The 23251-nt window shown below is 38.8% G+C and overlaps 3 protein-coding genes across 3 annotated transcripts; 2 read left to right on the top strand and 1 right to left on the bottom strand.

The window, feature by feature from the left end:
• Positions 1 to 658: 658 nt before the first annotated feature.
• On the bottom strand, positions 659 to 2971 carry LOC120766858 (cell death abnormality protein 1). The gene is made up of 6 exons (XM_040092586.1): positions 2745 to 2971; positions 2498 to 2634; positions 2296 to 2431; positions 2090 to 2233; positions 1178 to 1489; positions 659 to 1101 (listed from the first exon to the last, which is right to left on the bottom strand). Exons 1-6 carry the CDS (start codon positions 2827 to 2829, stop codon positions 857 to 859), a joined length of 1059 nt encoding a protein of 352 aa, XP_039948520.1. The 5' UTR covers positions 2830 to 2971; the 3' UTR covers positions 659 to 856.
• A 280-nt stretch (positions 2972 to 3251) lies between these two features.
• LOC120766686 (histone H1-I-like) lies at positions 3252 to 4844 on the top strand. The gene is made up of 2 exons (XM_040092332.1): positions 3252 to 4108; positions 4171 to 4844. Exons 1-2 carry the CDS (start codon positions 3413 to 3415, stop codon positions 4690 to 4692), a joined length of 1218 nt encoding a protein of 405 aa, XP_039948266.1. The 5' UTR covers positions 3252 to 3412; the 3' UTR covers positions 4693 to 4844.
• Positions 4845 to 5265: 421 nt separating this feature from the next.
• LOC120780031 (histone H1.3-like) lies at positions 5266 to 6467 on the top strand. The gene is made up of 2 exons (XM_040112337.1): positions 5266 to 5749; positions 5811 to 6467. Exons 1-2 carry the CDS (start codon positions 5276 to 5278, stop codon positions 6465 to 6467), a joined length of 1131 nt encoding a protein of 376 aa, XP_039968271.1. The 5' UTR covers positions 5266 to 5275.
• Positions 6468 to 23251: the final 16784 nt, after the last annotated feature.

Genomic DNA, 23251 nt, shown 5'->3' with positions numbered 1-23251 from the left:
GCGAAATCGGACTACAGCCACGCCTACTTCCTACACAAAACAATTTTAAATTTTGATCCTTTCACTTTCCGATATACAAATCATGAAGCAATTAACACTACCTTATGTCCAAAAATTGTACACAACGAACCAAAACTGTTCAAGCTCCAATGTACCGTGGTGTGTTAATTATTTGTAGTCTTGATTAAAATTGGAAAAATTTAGTCAATACTACCTCCAACCCCATATACTTCTTACAATGATTTTCGCTATTCTAACCAGTTTTGTGCAGAATATGTAGGTCAGTGAATATTATTTATATACTATAAAATTGTGTTCTCGAGTGTACCCAAGGACGTAGCCAGGTAGGTGGGCAGGGTGTTCAGCTGCCCCCCCCTACAGATTGAAAAATTATTATTTTCATTATTATTCATTATTAGATTTTTTTTTAAGAGGTTTTAAAATTTGATTACCATGCACTACAGCAACGGTGGAGCGTTCATTTAGTACGCTAAGGAGAGTGAAAACTTGGCTTCGGAGCACGATGGGAGAAGAGAGACTATCGGGATTATGTCTGATCGCATCGCACATTTGTGAAAGAACATCAACAGCTCATTGAAGAAAAATTATCAATAAATCCTAGACGTCTACTATTTGCATAAATATTTTAAATTTGAAATTAATAGCTGCCATTTTCTTTTTTTATTAACTTTTAATTTCACAATCATTAACTAGGCGTATCCAAGTTAGTTAATTTTGATAAGAATATTTGACATAAAACAGTCTGATCACGAGATAACTTTTCAAAGACATATCTTCACATTCCACAAACTAAGGTTTTATATTAATTGAGCTTTTCCAATATGTTGAATAATGTTTAGGCACTGCGAGTCCTTTGAGCTTCCCATTTTAATGCATGCATTTGCCAACCCGTCATAGCCAGTATAATCCACAGCAAAATTTTTTTAATGTTCACACTTGAGGCCGTGGACGAGCAAGGTACTTGGTTTTTGAAGCCAAACCGGCAAGCACATTCGCCGTGATCGCATTCCATCAACTGCTCATCCTCGTCCTCAGGTCCATTGTGGCAGTGCTCATTAAGAGTGCAATACTGGCCGACTTCTGCAGGTGATGTATAGATTAATTGGAGGGATATACATACATACATCACTCGTATGCAGTTTCTGTAGATACTTACCCGCTAAGGGCGTGCAGATTTTTTCCAAAGCAATACTATAGCGGTTTTCCTTGGTCTTTCTCGTCACAATTGAATATTCTACCCTACACTGACATTTGCCCTTCTCACAGGTAGCACCTGGTCCCATAAAAGCATAGCATTGGCTCGCATCTTGACAGTCTTCGTGGAGTTTTCGTCCCGGTAGACATTCCTCCGAAGTGTTTGCACTTACATAGCCCTGTTCGCAAACACACTCGCCTACTTCTGGAAAACAAATTTTGTGCGGTCCGTGTTGTGAGCACCTCATTCTGTCGTCACATTTGGCTCTGAGCTCTTGCGTAATGAAATAGAAGCATAAGAAAGTATATACTCGTATTAGCCTTTTAAAACAATGTCGAGTTATGATTCGCTGCGGTATTGTTGTTTTGATTATAGACGCATATGCTGATGAACATACAAAAATAAATCGAAACGTTAAGAAGAACCAATAAAAACGATCTGCTCGTTCTTCCTCAAACCTCGAGCATATTAATATTACTGTTGAAAACGTGGGACTCAGTTAATCTACTATAAGAAGTTCTGGATATTGGCGGTGAAATCATGTGATTCTCAAGCTACCACATAATTCACAAATGAATGGATCATATTAATCTCGTCGCGTCAAACTAATTTAAGGCCTTAAAATATTGCAACAGATTATGTGGGTATCTTGAGAATAAACTAACAGTTTATGAAAGCAGTACACCCTTTATACAATTTATACACTTTCGCCTAAGTGAAACAAAATCTATCGCTAGAGATATGAAACTTTATCCTCAAAGCTTTAAAATATTCTTGTAAAAAAAGTTTGCTCGTTCTAGAGCGTTTCCGAATGTATGGTTAGTAAAATAAGAAGAAAATTATCTTAACAATCTACCCACTACATGTACTTACTGGTTTGCGATAGACATATGGAGTCATTCCTTAAAAAGCCAGCATCGCATGAACAGGTTTTTGTGCTCCCATCACAGTGACTGAATACAGTTGAAAACAGACATTGTTCATCAGTTTCGCATGGTTCGCCCAATGGTACTTGTTCTACAATGAAAGAGTTAAATAAAATAACAAGAACAAGGAATCCGTTTAACTTATTTTCTTACTCGGTATGCACCGTCTTCTGTCTATTGTGGGTACATAGTCGTCCTCGCAGTAGCAGAGATAGTCCGCTTGATGACATTCGGCATGCGGGAGCTTGCAAGGACAGTTACCACCGATTATGTTATTCGTGTGGAGAATCTAAAAAGCAATTGTATTGCTAGATTGTAATCACTGCTTGTACTTACTGAGGCCCCATAAACGTACATTCGGTTCACAGGTAACATCCACATTTGTTTGGTTATTGTAACAATGGCACAAGCCATGAACGCAGGACGATGTAACATTTTCCGTTTCGTAATAATGACAATGCTCATCCTCAACGCAAGCGATCTCCATTATTTCTTAATTTTAGAAGTATCATAGTTTGAAAAAGAAAAAAGAAAAGATATTCTTAGGTTAAAAATTGCACTTATGTAGGTCATTAGCATCTAAACCGGGGACTCCGTTACACCTTCGGGTATCATAGCTACAGCTTGGCGCACAACAAGAAAAACTCCAATGAAGATCCAAACGACCCATCCGATTAACTTAACCATTTCAAAGTGTGCAGAAAAGTAATCCTTATCATAAATAAAAACACAAAACTTTGATGCTTTGGTAAGAAAATAGTGCGATGCCTTGTGTTATGCGTATTCTAGTCCTCGTTTTGGTGCTAAGAAACTAATTAACTTTGACAAATGTTTACAGTTATTTGCATATGAATATGTATGTAAGTTATTTATGCTTTATAAGCAACAACAAAGTGACTGGCGGACGGTCGATGGGGCATTCGCAGAGCCGATCAGCGATCTATTGCGAAAGGGTCGAGCAGGGATGCTAAAATTCCTACTCCTATTACGCATTCCTTAATATTTTGCTGATAATACAAAAAAAAAATAGTTAAATCAGTGATATTTTGTCAAAATTACTATCTATAGATTTTCGTTTTTTTAATGTGTAAATAAGTTTTCTATTTGATTCAATCTGTTTGTCAGTTAATGCGATCATTTTGCGGGTTAAATAAACCGTTTCAAACATTACTGCATTTACACAAAATTGGCTGTCAATATCGCTTCAGTAATCATTTCGAACATTCGTTTTTGTTTGTTTTATAGTGAACAGAAAATTAATTGTTGAATTATGAAATTATTTGTGTACAGTTCAGTTGAAACTTCAGATGATGATGAAGATGAAGAAGTGAGTGCGGAGGAATCTCAAGGTGATTCGGATGAAGGAGAAGAAGAAGCCGATTCTGATGAATCCGATGGAGATGAACAGGCCTCAGACAATACTGACAATGAGAAGGAATCTGGGGCAGAGAACACTGCAGGGAAGTTGGCGAATAAAAATGTAGATAACTCCGAAGCATCCTCAACTACTGAGGTCGATACTTTATTCAAAGGTGTTAATGGTACACAGAAAATCAGTGGTATAAAAGAAGAACAACCAATGAAAGGGCCGGAATTCAATTTAGCCAAATCCCCAAGTAAGACGAAACCCATGGCGAATGGCGTAAGTTTGCCTGCGCGTCTCAAAAATGTCAGTACCGAGATCATGGTTCTTGCTGCGATAAGAAGTCTAAACGAGCGTGGCGGTTCCTCGGCCATTGCCATAAAAAAATACGTAATGAACAATTATCCCCAGTTAGATGGACCACGGACAATGAAACTGATCAAGGCCTACATTAAGAAAGCATTGGTTAGTGGAAAGTTGGTGCAGTCGAAGGGCACTGGGTTGGGTGGTTCATTTAAGGTATCGCCAGGTACAAATCGCTTGGAAGAGCAGAAAGAGCGACAGAATCGGAAAAAGTTAGTCAAAAAACCTAAAAGTGATCAAGTAAGTACCAATGGTTTCACTTATGATATGGTTTTTAAAAATTTTGAAATTATTTAATTCAGGCTGCTGACAAAGTAAAGAAACCACTCAAAACGGCAGCAAAAAAAATTGAAAAAGGAGAGATAAAATCAGCAAAAGAAAAGAAAGCAAAAGCAAAAGGTTCGAAAAGTGCGATAAAATTGAAAGACGGAAGTGAATCGACAACGAAGATGCCAAAAATATCCGTTGCCCTAAAAGCGAGCGATCCACCACCTGCGAAGAAAACTACCAAAACGAAAGAAGCGAAAGAAGCACCTCTTGCTAATGGTAAACTGGGGAAAAAAACCAAAGGGGCCGAACAATACAAAGCTCAAAACGTAGATTCCACTACCAAAAAAACAAACAAAAATAATAACCTGGTAGCTCCCAAGTCAGCGACCGCTATAACGAAAGAGGAAAAGGGAAAAACAGCAACGACATCAAAAAAGAAAGCAACCGCCAAAGGTAAAGCTACTGCTATGGAAAATGTCGAAACGGGCTCTGGAGATGCATATGTCGTCAAACCCAATAAGAAGACTGCAGCAAAGAAAGTCAAGACAAAATAACAACTGTAGTAAAGAGCGGCGGGATATGTTTATGATTTTCACGGTTTCTCCTTGGGATGAATAAGTATCTATTATGTAGTGTTAACATTATACTTTGTATGTGAATTTTTACTTTTTTGGTTTTACAATAAATGGTTTTGATGAGATTTTTATTAGACATTAATTAATAAATGCCATACATATTAACATGAATTTTGGAACAGGGTAGTTTTCTTCCAAATACATCAGTCTTACAGCGAGAGGGAAGAGACACACAAGAGAATGCAATATGACCCACTGAATTATTTATTTTCTAAACGTACCTTTGCATCTGATCGGCTTATCACAAAGAACGAGTTATCAATATAGTCCTTCTTCCTTGAGTCAACTGGAGCAGCTCATCCGTTCGAACACAAACATGTACATGTGAAATAAAAATAAATATTTATCGAAACATATTCGGGTTTCATCTAGTAGATTTGCTCAAAATATTAAACATAAATAAATATTAAAAAACGTTGCGTTGAAATTCTTAATAAATGTAAATAAATAAATTTTTGTGAAATTCGTAAATTAAAGTCTACAAACAAAAAAATTGAGGAAAATGAAAAAGCATCATAAAAATATAGACAAGCCCAAACAAATGCTCAAAAGTGATCTGGAGTTTTTGAAAAGGCGTCCAGCTAACAGGTCCGCTCACGAATGTGTTCAAGATAACAGTTCCGGCATAACGTCTTGGAGTTCGAATGCCTGTTTGCAATATCGAAAGTTTAGCGCGGAGGCCCTGGTGCTTCGAGCACTGAAAGGTCTCTGTGAGCGCAACGGTTCATCGGTGGTCGCGGTCAAGAAATTCATAATTAACCACTATCCATATGTGGATGGAAAGTTTACACTGCCTGTTATCAGGAGGGTCATTAAGAAAGCTTTGCTCAAAGGGAAAATTGTGCAGTCTCAGGGAAAGAACATGGAGGGACTGTTCAAAATATCAGCTGGAGAAATACGTGCAGAGCAGCAACAGCAGCAATTTAAGCACCTTAAGGAATGTATCAAATTAAGAGAGCAGCAAAAGCAGGAATTGGTAAGGCTTTAATATTGTGTAAATAAAGAAAGTGTGCTAGAATAACTCCTCCGATGTTTAGCAAAGGAAAATGATGAAATGTAGGGCGAGGGATATTCAGAGACATATAGTCTTTGAAGAAAATCAAGCAGCTCAGCGGAAACGACGAAAAGAAGTTGCGAGTGCGGCTAAAGCAGCAAAAGCCAGTCTGACTGCCGAGGCTGCCAGGGAAATTTTGAGTTTCGCTCAACAACAAACGGGAGATTTCGTACCTTCCTTACGGTTGGATGCCGGCACTTCGAAGGGAATAACACAAAGGCCTCAGATCGTTGATTATGCGGACGCAGCCTTGGAAACGGCTAAAGTGATCAGTTCGGAACAATTAAAACATGCAATCATTAAAGCCACCGAATATGTACCGCATATTATAGGTATCGATAATAACTCCTCAAGACGTACCCCATCAATTAGGCACATGCCTATAAAGTATGAGAGAACATTAAGAAGTCCGATATCAAGTCCAGTCCCTGTCACAAGAAAAATGACGTCCGAATACCCTAAGCTGACGGATTTTCTTAGAGACAAAAAGCAAATTCCAGATGTAGCTGTAAACTTTCGATCCCCATGTGCTGAACCAGTGGTTGTAGGGAAGAACCGCGCGGCTGGAGGAAGGAATGCGCGGAAGGTCATGAAACGCACCAAGGGAAGTACAAAAGCCAATACGAGACTTCCCAGATAAGAATTGTTTTATATTTATTTCTAAATTTCGTTAAATTTTTCGAGTGTATTAAAATTTGTAATTGTATGTGGTTCATTTGCTTTGCTAGGATCTTTAGGTATACAAATCTACGAATACCCAGACTATTACACACTTTAATGTGTGGAAAGTATTACTGGTCTGCATTAACACCCTAAGTCATATGACCTCGCCTCTAAAATTTGCTACTGTGCAAAGTGCAGCAATGGAATCCTATTTAATTGTGTTGAAAGGATATTCGACTTTTGGAACCATTTCTTCGGCAGGATTATTTTTATGAACCTAACGCACCTTATTTAAAATCCTCCGATAACAGCATGATATCATCTAAAATGCTCCTTATGTGTACGTCTAAACCATTAATTCGGGTAGAAATTTCATCATTATCCAAATTAGTAATTTTTCAGTTTAAAAGCGCATGTGTCGGTGGGTTTTGCCCTTAATCAAGGAAGAGGCGAGCAAATGTTAACATTTAAGTAACGGCAGTTACGCCATACTATGAACGAAAACAACAAGGCGACAGTGATGAAAAAAGGACGGAACCTTTGGCTTGAATAAAAGTCCTATTCGCTAATCTTGCGGATTTGCGTGCCCAATGAAGCTGTGAATAAATGGGTCGCGGTAAATGGAGAAGAATGTTTGCTTTCTTTAAAAAGCAACAGTAAAAAAAGAAAGAAATGGAGTTCGAAAGGAACTTTTATCTTGCTCTTACCGTTATAAAAATCGCTGCATGCATTTCATTAAATCCAGCAAGAAACGCCGAATTCTTTGGTCCGGTTTAAACTATGCTTTCTCTGCCAGCTCAGTTCAAATAAGTTACAAATATTTTCGTTTAGATTCGAACATGTGCGCAACTTATAGAGGTGCTTCGACGAAAGCCAGTTCTTGATTGCAAAACATCGGTGATTCAGTGTTATTTTGCTTTTTCGTGGTAATATCAGCGATTACTTTCAAGCCCTTGGCTCGGAATGACAGTTTCACATTTGCCAAGAAAACGAAGTAAATCTTCATTTGATCATTGTATTTACAATGTACAATATAATAATAATAATAAGCTTAAATCGCTCCGCAATCAAATTCTAATACTATAAACATCCTTCTATTTATTATAAGTGGTTTGGGAGGGTCGAGGTACCCAGTGTCCCAACAATTTAAACCAGCCTTGGCCAGTGGGTCCTTTTATTTGCCAATCACTTGCTTTTCACAATCGCTTTTCAGCTGCTCAGTTAGACTTTATTACGGCTTTACATACTTAGATGTGCCGTTATCTGATTTTTTTCTTTCGTAACTTTCGCCATATTTTGCTCCATTTCACGATGTTTAAGTCTGTACATGTGTGGGTACATATGTGTGTATGTTTGTATGTGTTCTACCATTTTCTCCTTTATGCGTCCATTTTGAGTTATATTTTGACACTAACAACATGAAGAGAGTTTGTCCAAGTGTGAAGCGTGCAAATATGACAAACAGCTTAATGAAAAGAAAGTTTCAGACACATTTGAACAAAAAGGCCTGAGGGAGAATTTCCTAAGAATGACACAAAAAGCAATAAAACAAAATGTATGGCAAAAAACTTGGCGAATGAATAAAATTTAAATTTACAAATAATGGCACATTAACCAGTTTTTAGAATAGAATACCACGATGGGTGCCGCTTTGAAGAGCTCTAAGCAGCATGGAGAATTCTTTGAATTTCAAAAGTAGAAATGAACGAGATTTCAAAAGACTTCAATTTCTCATTGCATTTGGAGTACAATACCACAGGAATATACTATATTGCCACGGATGAGACCGCAAATAAATTTTCGATTTTCTATAGAGATAGATTCAGATATATGTATGTATCATCCATATTCAGATGTTTGGACTGCCCGAGAACACAAATTACGGAACAAAGAAAAAAGAAAATGAACCATAGGTGTCTACTAAGCAAACTACAAATACAGGGTTTGTCCGGAAAGTAAAGTAGTGAGTCGATTTAAAAAAAAATTTATTGAACCAATCGTTACAAAACTTTCGAAATAGGCTCCTTCTGCGTCGATGCAGCGCTGCCAGCGCGATTTCAAAGCATTGAAGGCACCAGGGAAGGCAATCTCCGGAATAGCCTCGAGAGCCGAGGTGCATTGGATCCCCTCTGTCATCTCAAAATACTTGCCTTTCATCGACCTTTTCAGGCAGATCCATGACCTCACCTGTGATTACGTTATTCAAAAATTGGGGATCAATTTCACACAAGTTTAAGTTTTCTTGGAACACTTCCACTTGCCGCAATTTCCGGTCGTCGGTGAGCACTTTTGAGACCATCTTCGCGCACACTTTGCGCATGTTCAAGTGCTGCGTCACAATGTCGTGAACCACAGATTTTGATATATTTAACATCTAGGCAATTAAACGAATACTTACTCGACGGCCTGAGTTCAAAACTTTGCGCGCACGAGTCACATTGTCGGTGTTTGTCGAAGTCACAGGTCTCCCAGCATGGTTTCATCAGTGACTATTGCAGAATCCCTAGTTAAGAAATCTCCGAAGGTCATACCTTACTTTTTAAAATAAGCAATTCCTCATTCCCTTTGAATAAACACTTCTCTGGCAAAATTAACTCGGAATAAAGAATTATATTAACATCCTTGAATGACAACAACAACTATAGGGGATTTTAATAAAAAAACGCCAATAAAAACAACAGAAATTACTACAAAATGCATGAACGTGAGCAGAATGAAGGAAAAAGTTAGAAACTAGATAAAAGCAATATAAACTTGCGACAACGGCGTGCCTACTCACTTTCAACATCATAAAACTTAAAGCGCGCCAGATTATTTGCTTTTGTATTGCTGATAACAACGGCCACGATGACGAAGTCAAGGGCTGCTGTGCTAGCGACGCTGATAATGATAATTATTACGGCGCTGGAGGAAGAAAGCGATAATATTCCCAGCCTATGCCTTTCTTAAGAGCAACGAAAGACATAAAATAGGTGTAAATGAGGTAAATAAATTCATTTCTCGAGGTTGCCTAAGACTAGCCTACCCCAAACCAAAAGACAAAATATTGAAACACATACATATATAGGGCGGCACAGACGATAGGCTGAACACTCAACCGATTTAAAAAACAATACGCAAAGAGCTTTGCGGGGCAACTATCCCTTAACGGTTATGAAAGTGACGGCTTTCGCCTTGACACCTACGCTCAAAATTGCGCCAAATGCTGGCGGTGGCCTTGAATTACACTCAGCAAACAGTTAATTCAAAGGCAGGCATTCACTCGTCAGTCGTGCGACTTTTTACTGTTATTTACACTCGCAGTTGAACGGTTTATGAGTAAGAGCGACACAGTTGGAGCGCAGCAGAAATATCTCAATCCTTAGCGTATAACATACAAGTGTATGTTTGTATGATGAAATAGGGATTTGAATAAATTACATACATACATACATATATCTGAACTTGATCGTTTTGTCATCCGACTCGTCGTATTGCTTTATCAAGTTTTTGAACCGGGCGAGGGGAATTGCAGGAACTTTTTATTTGTCGGATGAAGAAGTTTGGAAGTCGTGTTAGCGTCAGCGATCCTTTGAAGAAAGTTATTGTCTTAAACGAAGTGTTAGCAATAGAGAATGGGACCGAGGCTCCAAGTTTAGTTTTTTTTTATTAGTTAACTAAGAATGTTAAGCGACTAAACATCCCGTCTTTTTATTTTCCATAACCTACCTTTGATAGAATGATTTGTACTTTGTATGAGTTTCGAAATTAGATATCAGACATCCCTTAGTCAAACAAGAGGTATTGAAGAAAGTATAAAAGTTTGTTGTTGTTTTTTGGCGCAGGACTCGCTCATTCATATTGGAGAGTTGGAATGATTAAGAACAACATTAAAAGAAGTAAAATGAAAAAAATAAATAAAATAAAAAAATCAGGCATAGAGTCATCTATATACAGGCCTGGACAATGATTAAGTCACTAATTTGGTGCACTCTGTGAAGAACATTTGCATACTGACAAGTATAACAACAACAACGCCGATAAGTAAAGAGCGTAGAGAAGAGTATGCGCATACGAACCAGTGAGAGTAAGAGACTCGAGAGTATATGCGTAATTCACATAGTTGGTGGTGGGTTGCGGTGGGTGGCCTGCCACTGTCTTGCTGATTTGCCTGCTGCTAACCTACTCTGCACCGATAGTCGGCTAGTGGGACATGGCGAACGCTGCAATAACAGTACGCTGTTATTATCTAACCGATTAACACAGATTCCCAATTTCCATTTCACACCCGAGTCGACGTTAATATTTGTGCCTCGGTCATGCACTTCGGCGCGCCGAGCAACGATTCATCCAATTGTATTAGTGACCTAGCGATGCTGCGCTGCTCGATACGAAGTCGGCCGCAAGCTTCCTCCCGTCAATGTACAGAAAATATGAGCGACGATGAGGACGCTAGCGCTTCTGCCCACGAGTGCTATTTTCTGTTTGAAGCTCGGTGAATTGTTGTGTACGCGTTCGTGCGTTCTGGTTGGTTCACTCTTTCGTTGCGGGCCGTTAGAGCTTGCCAAATGACCTTTGCTGTTATCTAGAGGAATATGAGCGTATGAGAACGTTACTGCACACGTACTCACACGACTAGTGAATTTGTTGAGGTAGGACTGAGTCTAAGAGTTGAAATGTGGTGAATTTAAGAGAAAGTCAATACCAAAATTCTCAAATGAGTTCTCCAAAGTGACATACAACGGTATTATATTGCAAAGCCGATATAAACACATACATACATATATGTATGTATATTTATATACACGTCATTATCGTTACTTTAAAAGAAAATTAACCAGACTTTAATTTTGACAAGTTTACGGGAGATAGGTTTACAACGAGATCTAGCCCATATATGGATCAACTTTGAAGATTGCTAAATAAATGTTTTGAAAATGCTTGAAATTCATATAGATCTATAGCAAGAGAGTAAAATATTTTCGTTTTATTTAGCAGAATTTATATCATTTTGAATTTCAGTTTTTCTCATAGCAGAGAATCAACAAAAAGTCGAACTCGAATTTTTATTGATCAGCTGCCTTCCATTTTGGGTGGAAATAAGTATGTCTTTACTTAATATTTTAAAGACATGGCATACTTATAACGGTTACAATGTTCGTAATGATACATACATACATATGTATAAGTATGTAAGTGGTTCACTCAATCACTCAAGTTATTTGCGATTATGAGTGACTCAAACGGCAGCTACCCACTCAGTGGGTGGCAACGCCGTTGCGCGGAAAAATGTGCATTACTGTCGTACTGCTTATGCGAGGCGCGACGTCTCGCATGCTGCTGCTGGTCGTCGATGTTCGGCTCGACGCGGCGCCTAATAAACATGAAGCAGAGCTCAACGACTGCGCTGCCCGCTTGGGTCTAGCGACAGCCGCTGCTAAATTGCTCAGGCATGCGACAGCTCATTCGTAAGTGAACTGTTTGGTGTGCTGCCACGTCGTTTGCGGATTGCGCGCAATTTGTGTATAACAAACATAGATAATATTCAGTGCAATAAGATAAAAAAGAAAATATATGTGAAAGCAAAACACAAACGATGTATGATAAGAAAGAAAAGCTGTAAAGTTAAGCGGATGATACAGCACGCCAGTGGAAAGTGAGTGACAGTATTCATAGCGCTCATTGTCGTCCGCCCCGTGAGTCTTGTGTCGAGCGCGGGTAATTTGAGGACGAACACAGAAGTCCCAATTGAACGTCAGTCGAGCAAACAATTAGAAAATTATCCCAACAACCGACAAACTAACTGGCTGTAATACAAATGTGCCGATTGCTTTCGTGCGACGTTGAGCAGCAGCCCAAATGACAGTTAAAGTTAAATAAAACCAAAAAAAAAAAAACAAAACAAAACAAAAAAATAAAACAAAAACCACTTCAACTGATTAAAGTATGAGAAGTGCCATTAAAAAGCACTTTGACGGAATATTAAAAACAAATCACAAGTGGCGAAATAAATTTAATTAAACATAACTAATACGCATACTTCCATATAATAATGACAGTGTCAATGTAAGGTAAACAAATTGTCGAGTGCAAGTAGCTACAAATTATAACTATTATAAGAACAAAAATGCTTAACTATTTAAAAAATAATTTACGAGCTTAGTAATAATAAGTTCGCCAGAGTGTCGATAAAAAAGTAAAACTCAAATGCCGCAAAACCTCCGAAGTAGCTTATTCTCGGCGTGTTGCGTATACGCCCGCGGCACCGCGAGCATTCAAACGTGATGTTTTCCATTTCTAAAGTTTTTTCGATTTGTTTCGGTGTGGTTGTTGTACATGGGTGTTACAGTTGTTGTCGACTCATCTAAGCAGTTCTATTGCAATTATATTTTATGGGCGCCGTTTGTGCGCCGCCGCCCCCGCCGCGTCAGTCCATTTTTGCCATGCAAACCCCCGACTGAGTAACCAACTGCGAGGGCTAGCCGCAGCCACGGCGACACGTGCACTGCAAATATGCGCGTTCAAAATAGTTTATACTTTTAGCAGAACGCGCTTAAGTTTAAAGTCCCACATTCAAGGAGTTCTCTACTCAGTCGAATTTCGGGTAAATAAACATGATTATAATAAAAATGAATCGAAAAAATCGTTAATCAAAGTGCACTGCGAAAAACTGGCTTCCAAAGAAGACCATTAAGCGGCCAAAAGAAGGTGTTTAGAAAGTGAGTTTCGAGTGACCGCTTTTGGTGGTGAGCAGTTTTGCAAGGCGGCGATTGAATAATTAATAAATAGTGAAACAGAAATTGCAGTGCAAATCAAAGCCCAAGGAAAGAGAGTTACCCAAAATGGGTTAATTTGAAAAAATGAAATAATAAATTTGATTCCTATTCTAACAATTTCGGACGCCTCAGTAGCAAGCCGCTGTTGCTGTTATTGCTTTTGTTGCTACATATAGCTGTGCCACATATGTGTTATGTCTAGTACGTCGCCGCTGCCACAAATATCAACCAGTCAGCAGCTGTCATTGTCAGGGCCAAAGCCGCAGAGCAAATCGCGGTTTTTGTAACAGTGCCTGTGGCAGTTGCTCCTGCTGCAACGTGTCATTACTATGTGGTAAATCTGCGACTAGAGCCATCGGGAGGAGACAACTGCTGATGTGCTGTCATCAAAACTGTTACGCAGCTCAGTTTATAGCGCCAGTGAGACTGCGCTCTCACCGACAACTGATTCTGCGGAAGTGACTACAAAGTGAACCCACGCATACATACCAACATTGTTTAGATGTATTTGCTTACATTACATATTACGTAATGCAACTTTGCTCAACTATAATTGTGGTGACCCGTGAGTTTAACTGAAATGAGACTGCCTCGGTTAGTACCGGTTGGCGGTACTCGGCTTCCCATGGGCTCTTACACTATTACCACATATTTGAAACCATTGAAACTTCATTTATCTATCAGTGGGCTCGCCACAGGTGGAAGAAAGACCCGAACAAAGACAGGGATCTCAAATAAATATTTATTTGAAAATAACTGGTGGAAATTATGTAACTTTATACAACTTTTGCTTTCACTACTCATGTATTTTGTTATTATTATTAAGGTTTGGTTTTCTTTAGCTTAAGTGGCAAGAATTTAAGGTCATTTTCAATACAGAGGATTCTGGCGCAATTCAAAGGCGCTGGCAAAGAGCTTTCAAGGAAAAAAGAATAAATCTAAATTCTCTGCTCACAAATTTCCAACTTCTATCAGTTATTTTAACGATTTCGTTATGTGTGTCTGTCTGTCAGAGCTTCCCCACACTGGAAGCAAAACACTTGCCACCGTTTGCGTTTACGTTTGTGAGAATTTGAATTTATTAGGCCTTTTCTATTGTCTAGTCTGCTTCAAGTGAACCGCCCGCTACATACACACTCGCAGTGGGCGTGTATGTATGCAATGCGAACATAAAAACGAGTTGCCTTTTCTGGTTGTCGCACAGCTGCTGCTGGCTTTGTGTTAGACTTACCCTCTTCATTGGGGTTAAGAAGCTGCAAAGCAGTGACTTTCTGTTCCAAAACCCCCTTAAGGAATTTTCAATTGCACGAAAACATGTGGTCTTTTTGTTTTTTTATCGGTGCAAATCTGCTTCAGTGAGCAACTGCTGCAGACGGAAGGGATGTCGTTGGCCGCGTCTAATCGGCAATAGTAACGGTTGTTTGGCACGGTTTCACTGGCGGCATGAGCTGAGCGGAAGACCGCGCTGCCTATTGCGAATTTGGTAAAGGTAAGTTGAAGTAACACTCAATATTGCTTTAAAATTAAAACAAAAATTTTAATATTAGAAAGTTTGAAAAAAGATATAAACGGCAAAAATGTTCTTTATCGTGAACCAATTTCTGAAATATCTATCCCAACGCTGTGTTAATAATAAAAAAGGTCTGACCATTGAAATTGTTATTTTGTTCGGATCGTTTGAAATATCAAAACAGAGGAATTTACGGAAATAATATTCGGTTTGTGAACATGGAGTATATTTAACTTTTTTCATTTGAGGTTTCCTATAACTTACTTCTCGCTAAATTAGCTTGTGTGCAAAAATATAATTTCCATGAAATTCCGCGTCAGTGGTTTTCCCTTAACTTTTCAATATTCAGTTCGAAATTCAACAACTCAACAATCAGAGTGCGTGTAGTATACATACAAGGTGCGTTCCAAAGTAAACTTGACAGGAAAAACCAGAACAAATGGTTTTTTCGGCAAAATCAACTTATTTTATTCAAAATAGTCTCCTTCTGCTTCAATACAGCTTTTAGCACAGTCCAAAAGCATGTCGAACGAGCGTTTTAGCTCGTTGGCCGGTATGGCCGCATTTTTCCGAAAAGGAAGAAGTCGCACGGTGCCATATCAGGTGAATACGGGGAGTGGTTAATGGTTAAAATGTGATTTTTGGTCAAATAATCGGTCACAAGCGTCGATCGATAAGAGCAATTTTTGGTCGTCAGTCAATTTGTGCGGAACAAACCGTGCACACACCTTTCGCAAGCCCAAATGTTCGGTCAAAAAGCGATAAATTGATGTTTTGGAGATGTTCAATTCCATTTCCATGAATTTCAATAATGATTTCGGCTGATTTTTGATGAATTCACATCGTTGTCATTTATGTCTTCAAAACTACTTTGAAAACGTTGAAACCACTCGTGCACTCTGCTACGGGATGGGCAATCATCGCCATAAACTTGTTTCATCAATTGAAACGTTTCGGCAAAAGTAACTTCACTTCCAATCAATGAAATGTCATGAAATTCTCACTGGACAATCGATAAAGATGCATAGACATATAGATGGCGCCACCAGGGGGCGCTAGATTCAAAAAGTCCTATTTCTTTGGAACGCACCTTGTACTTATATATACTGCGTATTGAAAAGAAACAATTTCTGTTTTGCTATTCTTGATATGTTACTATCGATTTACATGAGGATATACAAATGAATCAAGGGTTCTGCGTTGAGATCCATACTATTTTTTACTAACCATTGCTTTAGTTTTGTATTATAAGGGAGAAATAAAGATTACTCTTTTCCTTCCTTTTGTAAATAGGGTTACAAGGTATGTGTGGGTTTAGAAAATCTGTTAGAAATATTTATTTCAAATCAGCAGTTGTCATTCAATTTTATTTCTTACTTCAAGTCGTGGCTCAAATTAAATTCTGGGCATGCAGTACCTGGTGTTTGCATTATATAGCCGATACGTAGTTAGTTATTGTATAATGTTTGGATTTTGAGCGCCATCAGCTTTGCAATGGCTTGATGCTAAACAATACATAGACATAAGAAAGGTTTTCGAAATTCAATGAGTTCTCGAATTAATTCAAAAAGGAAAGCAGCTGAGTTCATTGAAATAGCAGTGCAACACAAATGAAAATATATAACGGATATTCGCATATACCTTTCCGTTAGTTCATCGTTTGCACATTGTTTTTGAAAAATGAAATATAAAGATAAGAAAAAGGCAAAGCCGCATTCGATTTGCTTAGTTTTAATGTTTTTTTTATGATGTTGCGCACATTCACGCATTTTTGGCTCTTGACTGAAATATCGTGTTATGTTTGTGTTAATAAATACTTGAAAGGCTAAATGTCCAGCGCTTGAACCTCGTTAGCAGCGCCCAGAGCAACAACCGTACATGTACTTCATTACACATACACTTACACGGTCGCACATTCACACACACACTTGTAGATGCACAAATAAATAAAACAAAGATGGAGAACGATTGTGGGGTGTCTTTAAGCCGAAAATTCCCGCTAAGGCAACGGAAATTCAATTAGAATTTTCCCAGCTTGAGACGGGTAACTCCTTGGTTCCACTCACATACAAAAACATTCATATGTTTGTGTGTGCACGGGCATGTGTGGTCACATACGAATGTATTGAGCTGGCAGTTTCGCTTTTGCTGAGCGTGCAAATGTTTTATTGAACTCGATGCTGTATTTAACCCGCAGATGTGTTTGCATGTAAATATATTAGAGATACAGGCTGCAGGCTATAACGGTATATATACACATACGAGCGTCTGTACTCCTTTGGAATTTCAGTCGAATGCCGTTTGCTAACTTAATCCTTAAGAGGATTTTTACACACGCATACAACTCAATCAAAAGTCTTAAGACTGCTCGCCCCACCTCACGGAACGTTTGCGCCATTTAGGCAGTGGTACGCCATTCTGGCACATTGGACTTGTCGATAAAGCCTTGCCGCCGAAATGCTTACATACGTGCATTGACTTTCTACTTTTATGATCCAATAGGCTACGAATGACAGCAACTTGCATACCAAACACCCCACTGCCATAATCGTTCCTCTATTCCCCTACCTCGGCAGGCGCACGGCTACACAGAGGTAGATTTCTTATGAGTTTTGTATAGCACATTCTTTACGTTCGTCGGTCCTCTCCTGCCGGCGATTATTTGTGGCGTTTATTTCGGTTCACACGACCGAAGCTCCATCCACATTTTGGTGCATGGTTCAGCATCTGTACCAGCTATATTTAACCAAACAAATGCTGCCCAAAAATGTACGGGAATCAGCTGCAAAATCTTCAACTTGAGCTTCAGGTCACCGGCAGCCATGGTGGGTCGTCTGCAGCCTTCTTTAAGCTCCGTTCAAGTCTGCCGATACGTGAGCCTACGGGCAGCTCAGTTGCCTTTCGCCTCGTCAGACCGCATGTCAAACATACCGATGCCGTAAACCACGAACCCTTTTATCGACAATTGCCTTTTGTTGTGTATACGTATGCAACTCTGTGTGGTGCCCGTGGCTTTCTTGCTTATACCCCGACTGATTGGCACTTAGGCATAGTGCATACCTCATTGTACTCGCCGGGTGCCTTTATTTTCCCTAATTTTTTGTGCATCCGGGAAGAATAAATATATAAGAAGGAAGGAAGGTAAATAAGTGTCTGTGCCCTGAATGGTGATTTGGGTGAGTGTATTTATCGTATAATATTTTGCTTCAATTGTATTGAATTGTTTCGCGTTGGACACGAGAAATTCACGGTTTTACTTTGAAGGAAAGTGGTTTTAAGTGTGGTAAGTTAAAGTGAATAAAAATATGAAAGAGTGATTGTACGAGTTCAAACCCCTTGAACATAATTTGGGAATAAATTTGCTTTAGAAATGAGGCGTGCTCCAATTCTGGATGAGCAATGGTTCACCTTGTGGTGATCTGGGAAAAGCAAGGCCTATTTGCACCACGTGGCAATTTGTCAGTAGACAAAAGTACAGTCTTAAGTAAATGTAATACTCGTACAAATTTAATCTTTCTTAACAGGGGCCCTATTAAACTACTTAGACGCTTTCAAACTCAATCTGAAAAAATAATACTCCTAATTAACGATGGTATTAGGTCGTCTGATATACATATATTTCAAGTGCTCGGTCTTTGATAGCATTGACCTTGCTTTATCCGCCTTCTTCAAGATTCTTCCTATTACCCACACAACCATCCTTTAAAAATATTTGATAAGCTTAAGCATGATTTTTCAATATTTTTCAATATTTTTCTCAATAGTAACTACTGCTTGTTTGTTTGATGCTAGGAAAATTCTAACTTCTCTTAATGCGGTTATACTTTGGCATCCGTTTTACATTTTGATGTAGGAAAATTCATGCGAGACCGAGCCGAATACTCATAGTCCTAACTGCGAGTTAAATATGTAAGTATATACATCAGTTGATTCTATTTGTTTTGAAGTTTGCTTTCAGAAAACTTTATTATTTATTTGTTTTACAATTTCAAGTTGCCACCGCTTCTCCTTGATCGGAACTTTTCGTTCATTTGTATCCACCATGTTTACCCCTTTATATCTCGTCCTGCTATAACTGCTTGATTGGGAATGTCGTAAGAAAATGTCGCAGAAATCAAGCAATAAAAGCTAAACTATCCAACAACAATGCGACAGCGTCAACGATTATAAAGTTGAGTCCCCTGGCATCTCCACTTGTACCCTATAGAGCTGGTTAACTGTCTCAAGTGTCGCTTTGCGGTTGTTTTTATTTTATGCGCATTTAAAATGTGCGCTTGTCTCCCTTGACATCGACCCTCCTACTCCAGATGCCACTGACATTTCGCTCGCTTGATATGGACTTTCAGGAATCCGCACTTTTCCACTTAACTGGTGAGTTTTGGCGTAGTTTTGCTTTACTAGATACGCTTTGTTGCAGCAGTGCAGGGAGTAAGGCATTGCGGCGACAGCAGCAGACGACACGAAGCACAATCAATCAAACGAAGAAGTTACACGGCCAGACAGTGGCGCTGAAGAATTGCTGCACCGTTCCTTCTGTTTGAGGACATTTAAGTGCAGAAAATTAATTAAGTGTAAGATCTACAACGGTGTCCTGCAAGAAGCTTCCTGAGAAAGGCAGCAAGAAGTGCAGTTAGTAACGGCTCTCATTTATGCATTTTATGGCACAATACCGATGATGGTGATGGCACTTTGCTTATTTATTCTCTCAGCGACGCACGTTAAACTAGAAGCGGGTGCGTGCTGGAATTTAGAGATTTCAAATCGAATATAATAAAATCTTAAGCCGAAGTGTGATGAGTAATCCTTAGGTAATAAAGCGAGATGATCACGTCAATCAGCGCCTGCCAGACTGATGGCCAGACTGATAAGTTTTCTAAAGCGTCCAACAACAACGTCATCGTCATCGTCACAGTGCGAAATGATGTGAGAGAATTGAACTCACTCAAGCAAATACGATTTATTGAGGCCTTGCATTCAACTTGCTACTTCGTGTGGGTTTGTATGTATACACGTTTTAGCAAAACGATAAATATAATAGTTTTTGCCAGAAAAATGTTCAGTTGTTCCATCAAGAAGCGTGTGTCCTTAATATTTTCATAACAACGGAAATACTTAGACGCCATCAATTATTTTACTTTCCCTGGATGAAACCAGACTACTTAGTCATTTGCCTTTTCACTTTTCGCAGGCGATGCCCTCTGGTAATGGTAAATTTAATCATTAATGGTTATGCTTAAATTACAGCCAAACTCCAACAACAGTAATGGGCGCTTTTTGAAGGAATGTTTTATTTAAAGGACTGAGTTTATCTCCGCAATGAATATTTCATTGATAAAAGTTTCAGTTTTGATATTATTTGGTATTATAAATGAACTTAAATACAATTTACATAAACGAGCGAAGGACACGTTCTCCAATAATGATTAGATTTGTCAACTATTTCCAACTAGTTTTTATACGAACTCCACTGATTGCCTTAATGTGTATTCGCATGTGTTTAATTACACCCATTTTGTTCATCTCACCATATTTCGGTTTTGTGATTCAGTTTCCGGTTGAAAAATTTGAGAGATATTAGAAATGTATTGTGGGATTAAGCAGGCCTTGTGACTGGAGCTTTAATTAAATTCGAATTATGTTGTAATCTGTGAGAGACTGTAGCGAATTTTCTGTGTTTGTGAAGCCTTTAAGTTCCGTTGTGCAGATTACGATTAACGGTGTGTGGGCGTTGTTGCACATATATAAATTAATTATGTTTTGATTACATACTTACCATATTACCCATTCAAATCGTATTTGGGGATTTCAATCGCACATTACGAGAGTAAACCGATTGCGTGAAAACTGTGAATTGGTAATTACCGAATTTCAGAACTTTCCACCGAATCGGTGTTGCGTATGCCCAATGCAGAATATTTTTATTTGTATGTACCCGAACGCTCTTATAGAGGTGACCGACTGTAGGTGTATTTGTGGATTTGAGTCGGCTCTTTAACGCGTACGTGTGTGTGTGTTTAGTTTAGAATTCGAGCTAATTTTGCATTTTACGCATTTTTGTTGTTCACGTGTGCATACAAACACATCCATGTGTCTATACGCACATATTTACATATATGCTTAGGTAAATGTAAATGTGTGGGTAAATGTAAATGTACATGTCATTGATTGCAGATGACAGCGCGTATAAATATGCAAATTAAGAATCAATTATTGCATGCAAATATTTATTTTAATGCAATAGAACTCGCGGATATGCTCGCTTCTTGGCGCTGTTTATTATTTCCATACATACATACACACATACATGCTCCTATATTTTTGAGCTTGCGCCCAGGTGGAAGTTTATTAGAAACGACATGTAGGTGTGCACTACATACATATCATCAATTGCGAAACTTATATTCCGTCAATGACAATTTGTGTTGTTGATTTGAAGAACACAGGTTGTATGAAAAGCAGTCTCGATCCTTTTTGCAGTTTGTTTATTATAGCTTCAATGTTTCATTTCTGACAATTATACTATACTATACATCGTATTGATACCGATTTGCAAGTTGCGATTGATTGTACTGTTGAGTTGATTTTTATACATAAACAGGTTTCATAACCATATATATACATACACCTGTACTTGAGTTTGAAGTGGTCTTCAGCTATCCGCGTTGAAAAGCACATTTTTTCGGCAAAATTAGATTTTGTTACTCATCAAAGTTACGGTTTAGTACTCTTTTGAGTTCTGAAAACAGGTAAAAGCCAGTGTAACGGGTCCAGAGAGTACGGTGGATGCGGAAGTAAGTTTGTATTTATGCCAAGATGCTCATTGTGGGCTCGCGCGACCCCAGCTTGCACAGATCGCAAGATCAAATATTTAAAGACGTGATCTGCAGCACGTTCCTCAATAATTTCACTTCTATCATTTTAAGGTCATCCAAAATCATTGGCACAGCTTGGATTGTATCATGGGTATTAGATCTAAATGTAAAAAATGTGGATTTAGTTTTAGCGATGCCCTCTTCAAGGAAGGATACGATCCTCCTGGTATCCTACAGGAGTGTTTGGAAATAATGGTGGGAAATGGCTAACTTGGGCTGTCGGATTGAACACCAATGTATGAATGTAGCTCACAGTGTGCGTAAAATGCGCATAACAAATAGCTAATTACGTCGAGTTGAAATGAAATTATTCGCATGAATTGCGAGCTTATTTGTATGTTTGCAGCGCCGGTTTGGTGGGCGGTGATGTGTGTATAGTACAAACTCTTCAAGGCCTTATTGCACATGCCCGTGGAAAGTGTGTGTTCAAACTGATTTGAAAGTCGCAGAGGACGCACACGTTCACATAAACATATCTGAGGGCTATATTATTACGCTAACTGGCACATATTTTTCGCTCAAAATGCAATTTGCATAGAATTTTATCAATAACGCCGGCGGATATTTCATTTATACAGTTATACACAAGAAAAAGCAGACAGACGAGTTTGAATGCTCAAACAAACAGACATAAATTTGCAATAATATTTGAAAAATAGGTACAACGTAAATCACGACAGTGTCTAACCAAATACACACACACACAAGCATACGCACATATCAACCGAGACTGGGTACTCTTGCACATCGCAGCCGCCATGCGAGTTCCAATTTGTGTATGTACACGCGTATATCTCTATAACTTACAATATCTGACAACCCATCCGGCCCCGTCAAATGTTGTCGCACCATCCACGGGTGTGTTGCGGATTGTATTTGTATAGCCACGCGTACTCGTATTTGCGCAAATCTCGTGAAATGAAAACGCGAATAACTGTATATGTACGATGGAAAATATAGGCGCGTGCCCACATATACATACATATGTATGTACGCACAGGTAAGCGCACATAAGTCCCGCAGGCTCAGCGGCGCTCTCTGTAGGCCTACATGCGGTTAGGCGGTTCACACAGTCGCCCCAACTCACACTTCGCCGAAAGCACAGGCGTCTGTGTATTTTACACTCTCCGTGTTGACTGGGCTCTGCGGTGTTCCACAGTCATTATGTCGAAATGACACCTTGATCACATGTTTATGTTTGTACACCATACGAGTTTTCCCATTTAACGTCTGTAGCGATTTTCGAGTGTGAGACTTTAAGGTACAGATGCATTTTAATAGCGCTGTTTCGTCGGTGGGCAAAACCAAAACACGATTTGTAGTTCTAACACGCTCGAGCGATTCACAGCAGAAATAAGAGGAAAAGCTTACTATCCGTAAAAACCTATAACTGTCTGCCTTTGCCAGCTATAAGCCGAGTGGAAATTCAGATATCTTGATCTAGCACATGAATTCTTTATATACAAAATGTAGTTTAGTGAGTTTAAATCAGCATGCACATATTCTTAAGCACTATGCTAATCGTTGCTAACATTGCTACATTTATCCATAATAAAGTGATCTTATCTCGATTTGAAAGAGATCCTCAAAATTAAGCGAGCATATTCTCTTTAACGAATTCTTA

Source organism: Bactrocera tryoni, chromosome 1, assembly GCF_016617805.1.
Source record: "Bactrocera tryoni isolate S06 chromosome 1, CSIRO_BtryS06_freeze2, whole genome shotgun sequence".
NCBI classification, from domain to species: Eukaryota; Metazoa; Arthropoda; class Insecta; order Diptera; family Tephritidae; genus Bactrocera; species Bactrocera tryoni.
The sequence above is the reverse complement of the archived record's forward strand: the minus strand, read 5'-3'. Positions and strand labels throughout refer to the sequence as shown.